At 42.6% G+C, this 20583-nt stretch overlaps 1 protein-coding gene across 1 annotated transcript in view; it reads left to right on the top strand.

Moving 5' to 3' along the window:
• The first annotated feature begins 1637 nt into the window (after positions 1–1637).
• The window catches only part of LOC142109251 (cholinesterase-like), a 31464-nt gene continuing 12518 nt past the window's right edge, over positions 1638–20583 (top strand). Inside the window, exons 1-3 of the mRNA XM_075193358.1 lie at positions 1638–1673; positions 5407–6919; positions 9160–9317. Of these exons, the coding sequence (XP_075049459.1) occupies positions 5736–6919; positions 9160–9317 (1342 nt within the window). The 5' untranslated portion in view covers positions 1638–1673; positions 5407–5735. The remainder of the gene's footprint in view (positions 1674–5406; positions 6920–9159; positions 9318–20583) is intronic.

Here is a 20583-nt window from a genome sequence, read left to right as displayed (position 1 = left end):
GGAGTAAGCAGAAGCATATACATCTGGTTTACAGTCAGGGTTACAGCCTATAGATGAAGCATAGGTATTAATAATGTTGCTTGACAAGTGTTAGTATCAAATGCATTAGCATGTTTGTATGCAGCACCCAAATGTACACAATATAAAACTCTAAAGAAGTGCACATAACAGATCAGGGTATGGACAGTGTCACTCATAAAAGCTATTTAGCATTTAAAATACCATTAAATAAATATATCTGCTTTCTGTGGAGATCCCCCCTCCAGGAGATCTCCAAAGTTGGCCGTGTCTTGGGGGTACGCTAATTGCATAATTAGACTCAGCCCCCTGCAATACAATACCAATTTTGCCTATTATAGGCCAAGATGACAAGATTAGCATGGTCATGCCCACGTCACTAACGAAGCCGGCAGGATTCGGGAGACTGCCCTGCTCTCCTGGGAGTCCAGGAGAGCCTCCAAATAATCGGGAGTCTCCTGCACATTCCGGGAGTGTAGGTAACTATAGCACAGTTGCGTCTGCATCCAGGTCTACATCAGTCATGGTTACTTGAACACTCCCTTTCTGTACTTGGCCTATGCTTGCACGTTGACATGCCTGTAAAAAATTAAGGAGCTGTATATGCAAGATGCAAATGATTTGAATACAGACACAAGTACAAGTCTTTTTTTGTGTACATGGGCAGTAGTGAAATGCGTTTTTTACACAAAAGAACTTGTGAGTATATTGCATGAGGTCCATTGTGTTTACTCTGAGTCTTCACCTGCAGTTCATGTCTGAACGGAAATGACACTTATGTCTGCCTAGAATGTGCGATTCGGAACAGGGGAGGGCTAGGGTGGTTTAACATAGTATAATAAGGGCGCACCAACGCAGATGCAGCCGATTCTAGTCCTATGTTTCTCATAAGTATACCTGTTTTCAGCCATATCACTTGTACCAGCTAAAGGGCAGGTGTAAGTGCCGACTGATAGTAATGATTTGCACTGCACTGTCTTTGTTTTAGAAAAACTACATGTATGTGTGCCACTTGCTAGCACAGAAAATGTATATGCAAGGAAAATTGACTCTATAATTGGCATGTTTGTACACTACGCATTAAAAGCATCTTTATGCAATTAATGTACACCAAAGATTTTTTTCAATCCATATTTTCATTATTTATTACAATGTTAAGTGTTCTTCATTTGTTTTATAATTTATTTCTTTATTTATTTCTGTTCTAATGTGATGTTATAGTGAACAGACGCTTCTGTGTGTACTGCAATCTGTAAGTAACGTTTATGCAGAGCGCATTTACACCCAGATTCAAATGGCAAAGTATATTGACATACAATTGGATTTGAATACATTCAGAACTATGCACAAGTTCTCTGCTCTTTTTTAAAATGCAAGTTGCTTGAAACAGGCCCAATATAACTTTTGCAAAGGTTATTAGCTGTAAGTTTTATCTAGGAAATGGCACATTTTAAACATTTTACAGTTGACTTTTATCCCAGAACACAAATTGACTATTATTTGCTGATCTTATCTAATAGGCTTTTGCAACCCATTAATATTTGTAACTTGTCTTGTCAAATTTACAGGTTTAACATTAAAAAAGGTGGAGTCAGAATCTTCCCTAAAATAACTGTGAATGTGAGTCCATGAGGCAGAACACAGGGAACGTATTGGTGAGTAAAATTATTTTGTAATTCCAAATGTTACATTGTTACAAATGTTGTTTGTATATCAGTATGAGATACTTTGCATTCTGTATCATATAATTCATATTCTTACTCATATTGTTATACTTGGTCTCTAAAGTTTTTTCCTAGACAAACTTTAAACTAGTACTATTTACTACAGTTTTTTTTACAAAATATAATAATAAATAAATAATAATAATTACTGTTATTATTTCCCTTTCATATTTTTTGTTAATAATGTTAATAATAGTAATTTAATAGTGCATTTTATTGAACCATTAGATAATTTACAAGCAATATATATTTATAGAGCACTGATAGCTTTACAAATAAAATGTGTCTATTGCCTTGTGTTTATACAAAACATACAAAAAAAACTACACAAAATGTTTCCTTAGTAAACACTGTATTCTATTATTTAGATATTAATGTAGTCACTATGGGTACTGTTCCATTGTAGTGTATGGATGATACTTTGTTTTACCTTTATTGAGGAAACAGTGTGGCAGCTCCCACTCATAGTAAACAAAGCAAATATGCTGAAAAATAATATTTTCTGCTCAAAATTACGTATATTCAGACAGGGTCATCAGAGGAGAGGTTAGTCTTGCAATGCCTTGTTGCTCCTGAAGTCATTTTTCTTTTTCAAACATCCAGCATGTTGTCCACAAATTTGAGTCCACTGCTAAGTTCCTGTCATACTATAAGTGCTATAGAAAAATGTGCAGGAATAAACGGCATTTAGCTCTGAATTTACAGAGGTAGAAAGCTGTATACCTTTATGGATGCTCATGGACAGCAGTACAGATTAAGTAGACTGTTGAATAGTCTGTGTTTTGCTCTTGTCACATTAATAGTGTTACAGCTTACGCCATTGTTTTTCAAAGGGAACAGTGTTATATCAATCTAATTGCGCAACAATTTGTTGCAGTAGAGACAGCTCCATCTGTAGTATACACAAATCAGTGGCCTCATTTAGAGTGGAATGTAAAGATGAGCCTTTTACATATTCCCAAATATGCGCATTCACACTTGTGTTTTTATGCCTGTATTTTGAGTAGCATGCATCTTAACTCTTTCCACCAATTTGTTTATGCAGTACCCACACAGATTATAGTTTGTTTGTTTGTTTGCTTCAGAAGACTTTGTATTTTCAGAAAATGCTATTTTCTTGCTTATACATGCTGTTGCAGCAACAAAAAAAATATACCCAAAATGGCCAAAACAGTGAATTTTTTTTTTTTAAACAACACTAAGAAATACTTTGTGGTTCTTGCATTGGCATCAATCCATATTTCCAAAACAGCAAAAGCAGGATTCCATAGGTTTACATTATAAAATTTGCACTTGATAATAAGAATGCATTTTTCTTGCTAGTTAGCACTGTCTTGAATGAAATTGATATAATGTGTTTGAATATTTTGGGTAGCCCATTTAAAAATAGACAACCTACAATATCAAATGATGGTATCTCAGAGTTTATTGAAACCAGGATGGATGAGATCTGGAGAGCCCTCCTATCTCTGAACTTCTTAATGCTTTCTGTAGTGTAGGGTGTTATTGTCAGGTGACCAAACAAATATACAAGCCATCATCATCAGCATGTAAACTTCTACCAGACTTATAGAGATGCAAAATAAATACCCCTGAAAGGCACATCAAGAGGTACTTCTAGGATGCATCTTTAAGGGGCGTGGAGAACATGTGTGTGCATACCTTTACTCTACTCTATTTGCATGTGTAGTAAATATTCCATGATCAAGAGGTCACAATTGCAAGATACATGTAACTCTAAATAGGCAAGCAAGTTATGCATATGCACAATACAATAACACTTTTAGGGAAAACACAAAGTTATAATTCACAATTGCACTTAAGTGCAACTCTAAATGAGGCCCTAGGTGTGTGATATGACATAATGTGCATATAAAAGGGCAGTCAGTTCTCTGTACTTAGTGGATGACCCTATATGTTGCTTCTCAACTTCATTCTCAATGTTACATATTCTTTTCTTGACAAATGGACATAGGATATACATTACGAGTACACATAAACAGATTCACTCCTAAAATATATTGCAGTTACGAGTAAGTGTAAGTTTAAACAATCTATATGGGCAGCACAGTGGCTAAGTGGCTAGCACTTGTGCCTTACAGCACTGGGGTCATGAGTTCAATTCCAGACCATGGCCTTATCTGTGTGTAGTTTGTATGTTCTCCCTGTGTTTGTGTGGGTTTCCTCCGGGTGCTCCGGTTTCCTCCCACACTCCAAAAACAGGTAAGAGTGGAGGAGGCACAGTGGGGGCAGCTGGGCCGGAGCCGGGGACCCGAATATGTGCTGCCGGGGGACGAGGACAGGCACAGCCGGAGGAGCCAGGTAGCCAGGCGGGTGTAGGGACACGGCAGAAGGCAGGGTGGAGGAGAGATGGGTAGGCGGTAGGAGAGGTGCCGGGGGCTACTCCACAGAAATAGGGAGCCCAGGCTCTGGGTCCCAGTGGAGAGCTCGCGGGCCACGTCCGAGCAGGGTGGAAACAGGAAGCAGATTGGGCCAGGAAACTCCCCAGATCTTAATCCCATTGAGAACTTGTGGTCAATACTCCAGGGGCGGGTGGACAAACAAAAACCCACAAATTCTGACAAACTCCAAGCATCAATTAGGCAAGAATGGGCGGCCATCAGTCAGTATGTGGCCCAGAATTTGATTGATAGCATGCCAGGGCGAATTGCAGAGGTCTTCAAAAAGAAGAGTCAACACTGCAAATATTGACTCTTTGCATAAACGTAATGTAATTGTCAATAAAAGCCTTTGACACTTATGAAATGCTTGTAATTTTACTTTAGCAACATGTAACAAAAAGGTCTAAAAACACTGAAGTAGCAAACTTTGTGAACACCAATACTTGTGTCACTCTCAAAACTTTTGGCCATGACTCTATATGGTAAACTCAACTTAAGGTTGTAGTATATTCTTGGCAATAGGAGCTGCAATGCACACAGATTATCTATTTACATAGAGACTTCCTTCATCCCCTGCATAGAAACTCCCTCTATCTCCTTTGTACAAATTCTTCTTCACTTTGTGCAGACAGAGCCCATCTCTTTGCGCAGACAGCCCCCCCCCACACACACACCATCATCATCAGCAGCAGCTATTTATATAGTGTCACTAATTCTGCAGCTCTGTTCAGAGAACCCACTCACATCAGTCCCAGCCCCATTGGAGCTTACAGTCTAAATTCCCTAACATACACACACACAGACAGAGAGAGAGACTAGGGTCAATTTGATAACAACCAATTAACCTACAAGTATGTTTTTGGAGTTTGGGAGGAAACCGAAGCACCCGGAGGAAACCCACGCAAACACGGGGAGAACATACAAACCACATGCTAACCACTAAGCCACCGTGCTGCCCATACCAATCTCCCCAACCCTTTTGCCCAGAGAGACCCCCCCCCCTTGCTTGTTTTACTGGTGGTGTGAGGCCTTCTCTTCCACTTGCGACCTTTACATGACTGTTTAGAGGTTCCAAAGTTCCCAAAGTTCCAGACCTGTGAAGAGTAGTATGCATCTACGAGACTCTCGTGCATGTCTGTATAATTAGAGATACTCATAGCTCTGCAGAAGCCTAGCGCCATATCATGACTGTGTGTGTGTGTGTGTATTTACCTTTCATAAGGTGTGCTACCATATAATTTTTTATGTTTTTAAAATTTCAGACATGGCATCGGAAGGCAAAACAATGTGGCTCAATTTCTATAAAATCTGCATTTTATTATTTTCTGTTCTGGCCATGTACACTAATGCAGAAGATGGCTCAATTATAGAAACAAAACAAGGAAAAGTGAGTGGTTTAAAAATGACAGTAATATCTGATACCGTCACAGCCTATCTTGGAATTCCATATGCAGAGGCACCAACAGGAGCAAAAAGGTTTCAAAAACCAGAGCCCCGGAAACCATAGCTTGGCATACATAAAGCTCCTACATTTGGAAACTCATGCTATCAGAGTATAGGAGATGAGTATAGTGATTTTTCTGGGACTGATATGTGGCTTGTTAAAAATGAAATGAGTGAGGACTGTCTTAATCTGAATGTATGGGTTCCACAATTAATCATAAAACCAGCGCATGTTATGGTGTTCATCCATGGAGGAGGGTTTATATCTGGAACATCTTCCTTACCTATATATGACGGGAGTGTGCTGGCTGCTACTGAGAAAGTGATTGTGGTATCAATGAACTACAGAGTTGGGGTACTTGGTTTCTTGGCTTTTCCAGGAAGTAAAGATGCTCCAGGAAATGCTGCTTTGTTTGATCAGAGGCTGGCTCTACAGTGGGTTCATGAAAACATTGCAGCTTTTGATGGCAATCCAGATAGTGTCACAATATTTGGGCATAGTGCTGGTGCTGCTTCTGTAGGATATCATGTGATAAGTTCTGGAAGTCATTCTTATTTCAAAAGAGCCATCATCCAAAGTGGGTCACCAACAGCAGATTGGGCATTAAACTCTAAAGAAAGGGCAAGGAAATTATCCTTAAAATTAGCCGAGAACCTTGGATGTCCAATAGAAGATGATGATTCAACAATAGCCTGTTTACAAAGAGTAGGTCCTAAGGAACTTATTGATAAGCAACTTGCAACTGAATCAGGATATGTTCTCACATATTTTGTTCCCATTCTAGATAATGATTTTGTATTGGATGATCCAAAAAACTTAGTAAAGCAAATAATCAGAAATACTGACATTTTAATAGGAATAACCAAGGATGATGGTAACCCATTTCCAGTATTTGGTGGGCCGGGCTTTAGTATAAAAAATCTGAGCTTAATCACCACAGAACAGTTTGAACAAGGTTTGAGAATCTTCTTCCCACCAGGAGAAGATCTTGTGGTAAAATCCATTCAGTTGCAATATACAGACTGGGATGATGAAAAAAACCGTGAGAAGAATCGTAATGTCATGGGTCATATCCTGAAAGACAATTACTTTACTTGTCCATTAAAGTATTTTGCTAACCATGCTACAGAGGCTAAAAATAACCTATTTGTCTATAAATATGATCATCGTCCTTCAAATGATCCTTGGCCAGAGTGGATGGGTGCAATACATGGTGCCGAATTGCCAATAATATTTGGAAAACCACTTGATGAACCTCAGAATTTCACACAAGCAGAGCAAATGTTTAGTAAAAGGATTATGAAAATGTGGGGCAACTTTGCAAGAGAAGGGTATGACATCTTATGTTATTTGCAATTTATCCTCTGTGCCTTTCCATTGTAAGCTCTCTCTGGTTCATCAGTTTCTAACCATAAACTATAGACAGGAAATATGATATGCATCTAAATTCTAAAATTATTTCTTCCCCAGGGACTACAGCTTTATCTCAAATATGTTTCAACTAAATATGTTTTTAAACTTTAACATGTATATTTGTGAATGCTACTAGTAGATCTTTTATATTTTTAAGCAATAATATTAGCTGTTTTTTATATAGCATACAAGAAAAACATGAGCATGATATCTCTTTGTGTACTACTATTACATTCATCTAAAAGCTCTTGCATATGGGTGAGTTCTCTGCACCCTTCTTGGTCAGAGGTGCATTCTGCCTGCATTTTAATAAGTAAGGGTGCAGAAAAAGTATCTGGGCCTGATTCACTGAGGAAAGTTAAGTAAACAATTGAGTAAGTAGTCTCCTTGACAAAACCATGTTACAATGCAAGGGGTGCAAATTAGTTTTCTATTTTGCACATAAGTTAAATACTTAAATACTGCCTTTTTTTTAATGTAGCACACAAATATCAACTTTAAATTTCAGGGCTAGATTTACTAAGCTGCGGGTTTGAAAAAGTGGGGATGTTGCCTATAGCGACCAATCAGATTCTAGCTTTCATTTATTTAGTACCCTCTACAAAATGACAGCTAGAATCTGATTGGTTGCTATAGGCAACATCCCCACTTTTTCAAACCCGCAGCTTAGTAAATCTAGCCCTCAGTGTACAAATAAGCTATCAAGTATTTGCGTGCTACATGAAAAAACAGCCAGTATTTAACTTATGTATTGCTGTTGTATTTTTTGTGGGATTTTTCTAGTTACATTCCAAAGATATATGTATCTTAAATTCTTAAGCCATTTATCAGTCTATATAGCCAGTCTCCTCTTGCCAGTTCACACTGAGATCTAATGTATATCGAGCAAAGCAGAATAGGAGTTCCGCTTACACACTATTTTGTGATATTAGTGAACATGTGCAGGATTTCCATGATATGGATAGTTAACAGATATTTTTCATGCACCCAGTGTTTGCATTATGAAGATGACACTGGTCACCAGGCCAGGGAAAGTAGAATTAATTTTTATGTGTAGGTAATTGCATTAGATATACTTTATTAAGGTTGATTAAAGCATGTTTTTTAATCATCAAAATGACGGTCCACTTTAAGAGGGGGTTACGAATATTAAATAGTTCAGGTAAAACTAATTGTAGTAGATAGCTAATGGATAGAAGTCATATTGGTAATGGGAATGGATTGAACAGATTCTTTATTTACTTTTAATTTACTTTTAAACCAATAGATGTAAAAAGCAAAGGAGACATTATCTATCCTCTTGTCTGCCCTCTTACCTCTATCCACCTTATTTCCTAAGTGGTGCCCTTGTTTCCTTTATGCCTCTCCTCATCTCTTTCTCATAAACCTTATCTGCCCCCCCCCCCCCCTCCCCCTGGCTACCTTTGTCTAAAACTCAGTTTCTCCTATGAGCTTTACTTTCTATAAAAATGATACCTCTTGATTGTAAACTCTGTATAGCCTCTCTATCCCTCTAGAGTTATAGAGGAGTATATGTTTAATCTACAAAGTAGAATATTAGAATATCCTCAGTGCACAGCACTTTCCAATACAGTCTACTATACTTGCTGAGTACTGAAGAGTCTATACTTGATCAACATGCAATGGTGACTACCGCAGAATAGCCTTGTCCCAATAGCAAACAATGCAAGCATTTGTTGCACTGCAGGCCCCAATTTGTCTCACCCCAGGTCCTCATGGACCTATGGGGAGCATGGCTCGAGCCATAGTATTAGTGCTACAACCCTTGCTACCACGCTACTGACTTAGTCATATAGGTTCATATTACACTAAACTGACCCTTTGATGGATTTAAAAGTAGAATAATCAAGCACTTACCTACACCTCAAAGAAGGTGGAGCTCTCAGGCATGAGCCCTATCATCATCTGACACTGTGCTTGTTCATTTAGTGTAAACGAGATTAGCATTGGGTGAAACCATGCAAGTACCAAGAAGTAATATTTATGCCTTGTCTTAAATATACATGAGTACATTTTTTACCTATTGTATGATGCAAAGTTTAAAATCAGCAATCAGTAGGTGCAGGTGAAGAGGAAATAAGGCAGGCATTATCACTGCATTTGAATCATAGCCATTTTATTCCTTTTCACAATGCAGAAATCCTAGTGATGATGGATTTGTTTGGCCACATTATACAGTTGAAGACCAAAAACATGCAATTTTGAAAGTGGACAGCATAGACATTAATCAAAAATGGAGCAGTCGGAATTGTCAGTTTTGGAATTTCTATTACCCTCAACTAGTGAAAACAAGAGGTGAGTGAACTTTTTGTTCATTTTGTATTTTCACTTTTCTTATCAGAGTAACACAAGATATAGGAATTATTAACTGGAAAAAGTATCATGTAATGTAAGTAGCTTCATTGAAACAGCAACTGCTCAGCTGTCGTTTGATAGATCTGGTCATTTTTAAAAACATTTACACTACCCTGCACCCCACACTTACAACAAAATCCATCTAAACTACCAATTATAAGTCTGAGATATATGTCTACATATTCCTCAGTGTTACTTCATGAATCAGTGAATAAACATGAAACAAAGAGATAATTATTCAAACAGGTAAGTTATAAATCCTTACTAAGATGATTTATCTTGGCATTAACCATGTGTGGTAGAAGTCTATGTATCTCCTCTGCCCCCTACACTTGAGAGCCATGAAGGTCATGAGCTGGCCACTCCTCCACAAGTTATTGGGCTGATTCCCACTATAGGTATCTAAATGGTTGAGGTAGATATTTCACAATTTTGACAGGGAGTATCTGAAAGTAAGTGGACCTGGGAACAAATAATTCTTTAGGCATCATCCTCTCTAGTGACATTACCTCAGACATTACCTCAGACATATTGTTGGCAATTGTTTTGCCCTCAGGGAGGAATCTAAAATGTCAAAATCACTTTTCTGGCTACCATAGAGACCAGAAATGTGTTGTCCAACACCCCTGGTGTTAAAGTTTCCAGTGTTCTGGGAAAAGCATCAAGAGATAACTGAAACTAAACTAAAGTCTAAACTAAAAATATAGAACTTGTTTCATAACTGTTTAAGATTCCTACATGCCCAAAAAGGTGAAATAAGACTGCTCTTATAGCCGAGCATTGCAATATGAGGGACTTTGGTTAGTATTTGTTAGTAAGTGAGTGCTATTATTGATCTTAAACTGCATTTCCCTCTGTAAGACTGAAAGGACCAATTTTCTAACAGAGGTAATCATACAATATATGTTTCTAATGTACATGTGGAATACCTTTTCTCCATTTATCAGTTAACTTATGTAAAAGAAAGCCTATGTGTCAAGCAATATATTGGAAAACTTTCTTGTATAAGAATTGCTTTGATGAAATAGAGTAGAGCTTGAAATTGTGAGGAGGCCTATATTTGAGGGTTAGCCTGTATTAAGAAATAGAAGCATTAGCTGTCCAATTACTGCTGCAACCATGTGTAGGATCATTTATGCAGTTCATTGATTCAGCTGGTTGTTATGTTTATAGCAACCGGAATTGCTTCCACTCTCTGTAAGCATCAGCTGTACAATTACTGCTTTAGCCATGCAGCTAATCATCCAGTAAACTTATGATTGGCTTTGCTGACTTTAAAAAATTCTGTTACCATTCCAGTGCTGGTCATAGTTCTTGCTTGACCTAATGTGCCTTATATCCTGACCTGTTCTGCTATTTGCACCTGACCCGGATTGTTTAAAGGAACTGCTTTCTTCTCCTATATTCTAACCTTGGCTTGTTAAATGGATTTGCTCTCATATTTCTACTTGCCCTGATCTCTGGCTTGTTTAAATGAACTGCTGTTTTCTTCTACTCCTGGCCTAGGCCTGTCTGTTAATCTGCTTTGGCCCTTTTCTGTCTGACCCTGACTTCTGTTACATACATCTTGGTTGCTCACTAGCTGCTACCGTGTGCTGTCCATTCCACTGGGCAAGTGTCAGTTCATTCTGCATTAACCCCTTCCTATCTGGTGCTGAGTTCTGCCAGTAACATCCTATTTGCTCACTACCTCCTACTTTGTTCTGTCCATAAACGGGCAAGTGCCAAATCAACAACTGCAACTACCCGAGCTTACGTCCTGGGGTCAAACGAATACTGTGGAACGTAACAAGCTCCTCAGAAAGGGAGGCTGCTAAAGCTGAACATCTCGCAAAGCGGTTCTAGCAGTTGAGGATCTTACGCTACTCGCCACTTAACATTATCACCAGCCCAAAATATTTTGGACATGGAGACTCTTCAACCATCTCCTGCTCCGATTCTGGCCAGTGAAATACAAGACTTATCTCAGGTAGTCTAAGACTTATCCACGCGCATGTCATCGCAAGGAGATGCTACTCAAGTTGCCCAAGCCACCTCTCCCTTGGCGAAAGAGCCTAAGCTGTATTTAGTAGGCACGTTTTCCAGAGACCGGAAACTATTTTGGAATTTCAAGGATAGCTAAAAGCTATTCTTTAGACTCAGACCTATCACTTTGGGAACCAGGTAATCGGGTAACAGAGAAATTGTGATTTATCTGTTACAAAATGACCTTCAGACCTGGGCTTTTGGGCTTGATGTCGATAGTCTTGCTTTATCATGTGTAGATGCCTTCTTCAGTGCCCTTGGGCCCCTATATGAGGACTGTGAAGATGCCAGGTTTTCTGGCTCAATTCTACCCACTTCACTCTGGCTGGCCACCCAAACAACACTAGAATATTATCTACACACAGTAAATAAATGCCACACAGGTTTACCACATTATCTGTCCCTTACCCCACTAGCTTAAGGAGTTACAGTCACCTGGCTATCCGGACTTGATGACCCGTCGATCAGCCGATGTATTTCACTGGTAGAGAACGGCAACTCTAAAAACCAGCCACTCTGCAGCTTCCATTCCCAGAATGAATATCCACTCCCCCTTTGAGTGGTTCCACAGTGTTTTTCCCTCCCTGGGCAAACCCCTGTGTATACCCTTCTGAATCATTGGTGGGTGTTGTGTCAGGGGGTTGGAGGGGGAGGGGAAATGAGCTGTACTTCCACAGAAGGTCCCCCTGGGCTCTAGACAAATTGTCTGAACTAGTCATGTTGAGCACAATGGATACTAATTGGCCTTCCCCCTCACCTGTATCCTGCAACCTGATCCCTACCCATAACCCCCCTGGCTTCACTTTAAGGACAATGAATAACAACTTCACTGCCACATCATCAATATACAATACACAATATACATATTTACAATGAGCCACATTGTCTCCTTATCCACATGTAATTATACACTGCAGTTGTAGTCTGTTGAGCTGGAGAATAAAAGCAAGGGATATAAAAAGTACTTGCTATAATCCACTTTATGTGAGAAACGCGGAGCAGGATGGTTACAGTGTGATCAAACTCATTTTGTCACATATACCTCCCCGACGTTTTCAGCCATTGTTCCCCAGTGGCTTCCCTGCCCCAAGTAAACCTTTCTCCCCCAAGCCCAAAGTCTCTGGTCTGCTGTGCCTTCACCTGGGTCTGATGGTAAATTAGACAGCAGTACACAGTTCCTAGATCTCCCACCAGGGTCCCATGGGTGCAGGCATATCATCCCACCCAGCTGGAGTGGGGCTTTATGGTGTCCTGTGTCATAATATGAAACAACAATAAAACTGGGCTACTCCTGTGCACACATCCGTGGTAGGAGAGTTGTAGTCCAACATCCCTTGGGTGCCTTGTTCACCCTTAAATGCCCAACTGCAAATAGTCCATTGACATGTCCTCTGTTTCTGGAGGCCATGCTCCCATCCCCCACATACTCAAGTGAAAACTGCCCAATGGCAGGCAAACGTGGGGGCTGCATTAATTCTTTGCTGCTGGGGAATCCTCTGTCCCCCTCCCAAACCACTTGTGGGTGCCCCTATATGTATGTAGGGGTGCATCACCCCTCCCCCGCTACCACATCCAACAGTTGCACTACTTCCCTCGCCTCTGCCGCATCGGGGTAGTGGGAATCCTCATTGGACCCAGACTTGCCCTCCTGGCAGCAAAACAGAGTGGGTGATCCAGTGCAGGCCTCTGGTATGGGGTCCTGTGTCGCCAGATTTAAAACTGGATTAGGGTGCTCCAAAGGTTGTGGGGCTGGTGATTCTTGCTGTGCCAGTGCCCTCTCAGGTTCACATTCGGCCAACATCTCTTCATCTACTAATTCTGCATAGGGAAAGGTGTGGTAATACTTTTCCCAGGGCCCTGTGGTATTGGCCTCTGTTTTCTTCACATTTTTTTCAGCCTCCTTTCCCTGCTGACTTGAAACCTCTGAATTAAGCACTTGAATCTCGTGGCCCAATTTTCACATCTCATGGGCTGTCCACTCCAGTGCCTTCTTCCACTTAGGCAATTTCACCATGTGCCGGGCTCTGGCCTCTGCCTGACATTGCACAAGCACATCAAACAGAATTCCCAACTTTTCCTGCTTGTCAACTCCTTTCCAGCTGCTGACCTTATTCCAGACCATGTAGAGGTGCTCCCAGGGCAAACAGACTCATTCATTTCTAGTGGGCAGTGACAGCTCTGGGTCCTGGAGGTAATATGGTGTGCTCCCATCTTTGCTGGAACTTGTGCTGCTACTGCTATGGCCCTTTCTTCAGTGCCATCTTTGCAGCAGGGCTGGGACCCGCAAATATATTGCACTGTGGGGCTGAGACCCACTACACTTACTGGGGCCACCTCACTGTGGTCCCTCTATTCCGGATCTTAACCCTAGCCTAATGCCGACAATGCTTTTCGTGACACTTTCTAACTTAAAGCATTTAGAAGTAAGTTCAGGATATTGTGGTAACTGGTTTCTAGTGCTAATTGCTTTGCAGAGCACTGGAATGTATCACAATATAGTTGCCCTGCAGCTCTACCGAGAGCGGACCTGGGACTGAGTGACCCCACTGCTTGCCACCAAAAATGTGAATATACTGGGTTTTCTGGCCCAATTCTACCCACTTCATTCTGGCTGGCCACCCACGGGTGAATTCCTGTCACGGGCACTAGGAGTCTTTACCCAGGGATCACCAGGTGGTAGGCTTACCAGAGCAATATAGATGGTAATAGGGTACTCTGGTAGCTGGGTGATCACGGACCAGGAAGCAGCAGATGATGAGATGCTCAGGAAAGTCTATGACTAGCAGCACTGGTAATATGGAGGTAATAGTACACGAGGAACTGTAGGACAAGGACACGTGAAGGTAGTCAGTGGTCTGCGGTAGCAAGTTGTACCACTGCTATAGTGAGGAGGAATGTCCAACAGAAACGAGGAGGTGATGAGAGTCAGCGGTCTGCGGATAGCAAGTGGTACCGCTGTCTGAGTGAAGGAGTGGAATCCAAGTGGAGGTATCCGGGGAGTCAGTGGTCTGCGATAGCAAGTTGTACCACTGCTATGTGAGAGGATACTGGAACAGGTGATACTGGAAACAGGGATCAGTGGTCTGCTGCCAGCAAGTTGTACCACTGAATATATATGTGAGGAAGTGCACGGGGAGAGACTGCAACACAGGATATACACAGGCACCTTATATACGATCCACAGTAACATGCACAATATATATATAAATGACTGAACAGGTCTGCAAATATAGGAAGTCTCTTGAAGTAGTCCAGCACAAGTTAACACAGTCAATGATGGCAATAGACTCAGCGGATAGCAGACTCCAGAGGAGAACCAACACAGTCCAGCAAGATATGCAATACACCAGCACAGTCAATGAGAAGTATGCATACCGTGGTTCAGAAGCAGGCAGTCAGATAGGAGTGCAGGGGTACCTGAGCGGCAGGAGGCCGGCTGGATGAGAAGTCCCAGGATACCGGAGGCAGCGGTCAGTAGGTGCAGCGCACAGATAAGTAGACCAACAGGGACACGAATCCACAGGAATCAATAACACGTGGAACTGGACTCACGCAGGACCCAGGAGAGTGGAGATGATCCAGCAGAGGAGTAGTAGATGAGATATAAATCCAATGCAGACAGGAGGGTAGACCTGCGGGACACGTGAAGGCATGGAGAGCGGATCAGCAGTAGATGGATGATAGCGCGGTCAGCAGCAGCAGGGCTCTGCGGTACACGGAGGTAACCAGTAGCAACCAATAGTTGTCAGTAGCGATGGAACACGGGAGAGCAGAGTAGACCAGGAGCTGTTGATCACGGAGAGTAGCAAATGGCAATGAGAGCAGCAGTCTCGAGGAACCACAGGAGAGCTGAGAAGAGACTGCAGTGCACAGGAGCAGCGGATAGGAATCAACTAACTTGTCACGATGATGAACACAGGCGAGTTGTAGGCTGGAGGCTGTAGTGCACGGAAGCAGCGGGTAGACATCAGCTAACAATCCCGATGATGAACACAGGCGAGTTGTAGGCTGGAGGCTGTAGTGCACGGAAGCAGCGGATAGACAACAGCTAACAGTCACGATAATGAACACAGGCGAGTTGCAGGCTGAAGGCTTGTAGTGCACGGAGGCAGCGGATAGGAATCAGCTCACGGACTTGATGAGGAACAGGTGAGTGGATGTAAAGTAACGGTTGGAGTGCACAGAAGCAGCGGGTAGGAACCAGCAAACAGTCACAGTGAAATATAATAGCGATGATGTGGATTAGAGGACTGAAGTGCACGAAGGCAGCGGATAGGAATCAGCAAACAGTCACAATGATAAGTAATAGCGTTGAAGTGGTTTGGAAGACTGTAGTACACGGAGGCAGCGGATAGGAATCAGCTAACAGTCACGATGATACAGTTGATGGTAGAAGTGGTATCGGAACCACAGTAGTAGAAGTGGTTTGGAGACCACAGAGGTAGAAGTGGTTTGGAAACCACAGGAATCAGCAGCGCTGAAAACACGAGGAATACAGGAACACCTTCAGAGACTCATAGGGAATGAGACTCCAAGATCAGGCAACGTGGTGTTGACCACAGGTGCTTAATATAGGGAGGTTGCCTGATCTGCCAATTGAGTTAAAGGGACATACACTGAAGTATAGGAAAGGGCTGCGCATGCGCAGACCCTCAGGATGGAGGACGGCCACGGTTCCTAAATGTCCGGGAAGAGGCACTCACGGTCCGGTGAGTGACAGTACCCCCCCTTTTAAAGGTGGGCACAGAACGCCTGGAACCGGGCTTGTCCGGATTTTTGGAGTAGAACTTCTTCAAAAGGGCAGGAGCATTAAGATCTTCAGCTTTGATCCAAGAGCGCTCCTCAGGACCAAAGCCCTTCCAATGAACGAGGAAACGGAGGACTCCTCGCGAAATTTTTGCGTCTAGTACCTCAGTAATCTCAAAATCCTCCTCCTGATGAACTTGAACTGGCTGCGGAGCTGAGGGAGGATTTGAGAAACGGTTGATAATAAGAGGTTTGAGTAAAGACACATGGAAGGCATTAGAAATTCGAAGATTCTTAGGAAGAAGAAGTTTCACACATACTGGATTGATTACTTGAATGATCCTATATGGACCAATAAAACGAGGGGCGAATTTCATAGATGGAACCTTCAAACGAATGTTTTTAGTAGATAACCAGACACGATCTCCAATTTTTAATGGTGGAATAGCCCGCCTCTTCTTATCTGCGAAAGATTTATATTTGATAGATGTCTTCTTTAAACAGGTTTTGACCTGAGACCAGATATTTTTAAAGGTCTGACAAGCAATCTCCACCGCAGGAACTTGGGTGGGCGGGAGGGCAGGAAATTCCGGAAAAGACGGATGGTGACCGTAGACCACAAAAAATGGAGTTTTGGATGATGACTCGTGATACATGTTGTTATGGGCGAATTCAGCCCAAGGGAGCAACTCTACCCAGTTGTCTTGATTGGCTGATGAGAACATCCTTATAAAAGTCTCAAGATCTTGATTGACACGTTCAGTTTGTCCGTTAGATTGCGGATGGTAAGAAGATGAGAGTGCTAATCGTATGCCCAAGGTTTTACAAAGGGCTCGCCAGAATCTGGAAACGAATTGTACTCCTCTATCCGACACAATCTCAGACGGACATCCATGGATACGGAAGATCTCTTTAATGAAATGTTCAGCCAGAATGGACGAGGAAGGCAAACCAGCCAGAGGAATGAAATGAGCCATCTTCGAAAATCTGTCCACCACCACCCAAATAGTGTTATGATTCTTACTAGGTGGTAAGTCAGTAACGAAATCCATACTAATATGGGTCCACGGTTTGGACGGAATGGGTAGTGGTCGCAGCAACCCTGCTGGAGTTCTGCGGGAGGATTTAAACTGGGAACATAGCTCACAGGAAGCAATGAACTCTTTGACGTCTCTCCTCATTGAAGGCCACCAGTAACTTCGAGAGAGAATCTCAAAGGTCTTGTGTTCACCGGCGTGTCCAAAAAAACGAGAGGCATGGAACCACGAAAGGATTTTCCTCCTTAGAGTAGGAGGCACGAGGGTCTTCCCAAATGGTAGCGTTTTGGTGGATGAAGCAGCCAGTGAGATACATTTGGGGTCTAGAATGGTATGGTTGGAAACCTCTTCTATATCAGAGGACGTCATAAAAGCTCTAGATAAAGCGTCAGCTTTTTTGTTCTTGGCAGCTGGTTTGAAGGTTATTATTAATTCAAAACGGGAAAAGAAAAGAGACCATCTTGCTTGACGAGGGTTCAAGCATTGGGCAGACTGGAGATATGACAAGTTCTTATGATCTGTGAAGATCGTCACCGGATGGCGAGCTCCTTCCAATAAGTATCTCCATTCCTCTAATGCAGCTTTGATAGCCAGTAACTCCTTGTCCCCGATAGTATAATTCTTCTCTGCGGGCAGGAGACCCCGAGAATAGAAGGCACAAGGATGAAATTTTTGCTGTTCCGAGCGTTGGGAAAGAATAGCTCCTAAGCCCACATTAGAGGCATCTACTTCCAGGAAGAAGGGGAGTGTCACATCAGGCTGTCGAAGGATTGGAGCCGAAGAGAAGGACTCTTTTAGTGTTTGAAAGGCTTGAAGAGCCTCAGGTGACCATTGCTTAGGATTAGCCCCCTTCCTAGTCAGGGCCACAATAGGAGATGCAATGGAAGAAAAGTCTTGAATGAAGCGTCTATAGTAATTGGCAAAACCTAAAAAACGCTGGATAGCACGAAGAGTAGTTGGCTGGGGCCAATGTAGTACAGCATTCACCTTGTCGGGATCCATCTTCAGGCCAACTCCGGAAACTATATACCCCAAGAATGGAATCTGGGGTAATTCGAATGAACATTTTTCTAATTTACAGAACAATGAATTTTTCCGTAGCCTGGAAAGGACTTCTGCCACATGTTGGTGGTGAGAAGGCAGGTCCTGTGAAAAGATCAATATGTCGTCCAGGTAGACGACGACACATACATATAATAAGTCCCGGAAGATCTCATTAATGAAACCTTGAAAAACAGCGGGGGCATTACACAGCCCGAAAGGCATTACCAGATATTCGTAATGCCCGTCTCTGGTGTTAAACGCTGTCTTCCATTCGTCACCGGAACGGATTCTGATTAAATTGTAGGCACCACGAAGATCCAACTTAGTAAAGATACGGGCTCCCTTGATGCGATCGAATAGCTCAGTGATCAGCGGAATGGGGTACCGATTCTTGATAGTAATGGCATTGAGTCCACGAAAATCTATGCAAGGGCGTAAAGATCCATCCTTCTTTTTAACGAAGAAGAACCCAGCTCCAGCGGGAGAGGTGGAAGGTCGAATAAACCCACGCTGGAGGTTCTCCTGTATATACTCAGATGTAGCTTGAGTTTCAGGTAACGAGAGTGGATAGACCCGGCCCCTGGGGGGAGTCTTGCCAGGTAGAAGGTCGATCGGACAATCCCAAGAACGATGAGGAGGAAGACGTTCAGACTGAGCTTTATCAAAAACATCAGTAAATGAAGCATATTGAGGAGGGAGTCCCGGTGAGGTAGATGAGATGGAAGATTGCTGTACTTTGAGAGGAATGACTTGGGAAAGGCAACGATGGTGACATTCAGACCCCCAAGACGTGACTTGAGGGGTGCGCCAGTCAATCTGGGGAGAGTGACACTGAAGCCATGGAAGGCCTAAGACAATTGGACTTGTCGTAACAGGAAGGATTAAAAACGATATTTCTTCATGATGCAGGGCACCAATCTGAAGGGTTACTGGAGACGTACTCTGAGTGATGAGACCGTTGATGAGACGTGATCCATCTATAGCCGTCACAGTAATGGGTGTTTTTAAGGTAATCACAGGTAGAGACCATTGATTTACTAATGATTTGGAAATAAAATTTCCTGCTGCTCCGGAATCAATCAATGCCTGTGACTCAAAGGTTTTGGTAGCACAGGAAATCGTAACGTCAAAGGCGCAGACTTTAGATTTCATGGAAGATGGAGAGGACTCCAGGGACCCTAACTTCACCTCTCCAGAACTAGTTAGGGCCTGGCATTTCCCGATCTCTTAGGGCAAGAGCTGAGCATATGAGTGGAATCAGCACAATAGATACAGAGTCTATTCTTTACTCTTCGTTTCCTCTCCTCTGAAGATAATTTGGAACGTCCTATCTCCATGGGAATCACAGAGGGTGAAACTGGACGAAATTGAGGGTTAGAACGAAGAGGTGCTTTAGCAGAAGTTGTTTTCTCAGCCTCTCTTTCACGAAATCTCATATCAACACGATGGCAAAGAGAGATCAGATCTTCAAGTGACGAAGGAAGCTCCTGGGTAGTCAGTGCATCTTTAATTTTATCGGAGAGCCCCTGCCAGAAGGCGGCAACTAGGGCTTCAGTGTTCCACTGAAGTTCAGAGGCTAAGATCCTAAATTGAATGACGTACTGTCCTACTGTATGAGATCCTTGTCGCAGACGGAGGATGCTGGAAGCAGCGGAGGTCACACGACCTGGTTCATCGAACACACTTCGAAATGTAGCAATGAATTTGGCACTATCTTGCAATATTGGGTCGTTTCTTTCCCACAGAGGGGAGGCCCAAGCCAGGGCTTGTCCAGAAAACAAAGAGATAAGATAGGCCACTCTGGAACGATGGGTAGAAAAATTTTGAGGTTGGAGCTCAAAATGGACTGAACATTGATTAAGGAAACCCCTACAAGTTTTGGGGTCCCCATCGTACTTTGACGGAGTAGGCAGGTGAAGCGTAGAAGCTGTAGACACCTGGGATGGCACTGGGGAAACGGAGGAAAGCACAGGAGCCTCAGTAGTAGCTGTCACTGTCTGTCCAGATGTTCCTTGGGAGGTTAACGATTGATAACACTGAAGTAACAGCTGTTGGCGGGCATCCTGTTGCTCTACACGGCTGACCAGATGCTGCAGCATCTCTTTGGCTGTAGGTTCCGTATCTGGGTCTGTCATGGCCTGATCTTACTGTCACGGGCACTAGGAGTCTTTACCCAGGGATCACCAGGTGGTAGGCTTACCAGAGCAATATAGATGGTAATAGGGTACTCTGGTAGCTGGGTGATCACGGACCAGGAAGCAGCAGATGATGAGATGCTCAGGAAAGTCTATGACTAGCAGCACTGGTAATATGGAGGTAATAGTACACGAGGAACTGTAGGACAAGGACACGTG

Source organism: Mixophyes fleayi, chromosome 12, assembly GCF_038048845.1.
Source record: "Mixophyes fleayi isolate aMixFle1 chromosome 12, aMixFle1.hap1, whole genome shotgun sequence".
Classification (NCBI taxonomy): domain Eukaryota; kingdom Metazoa; phylum Chordata; class Amphibia; order Anura; family Limnodynastidae; genus Mixophyes; species Mixophyes fleayi.
The sequence above is the reverse complement of the archived record's forward strand: the minus strand, read 5'-3'. Positions and strand labels throughout refer to the sequence as shown.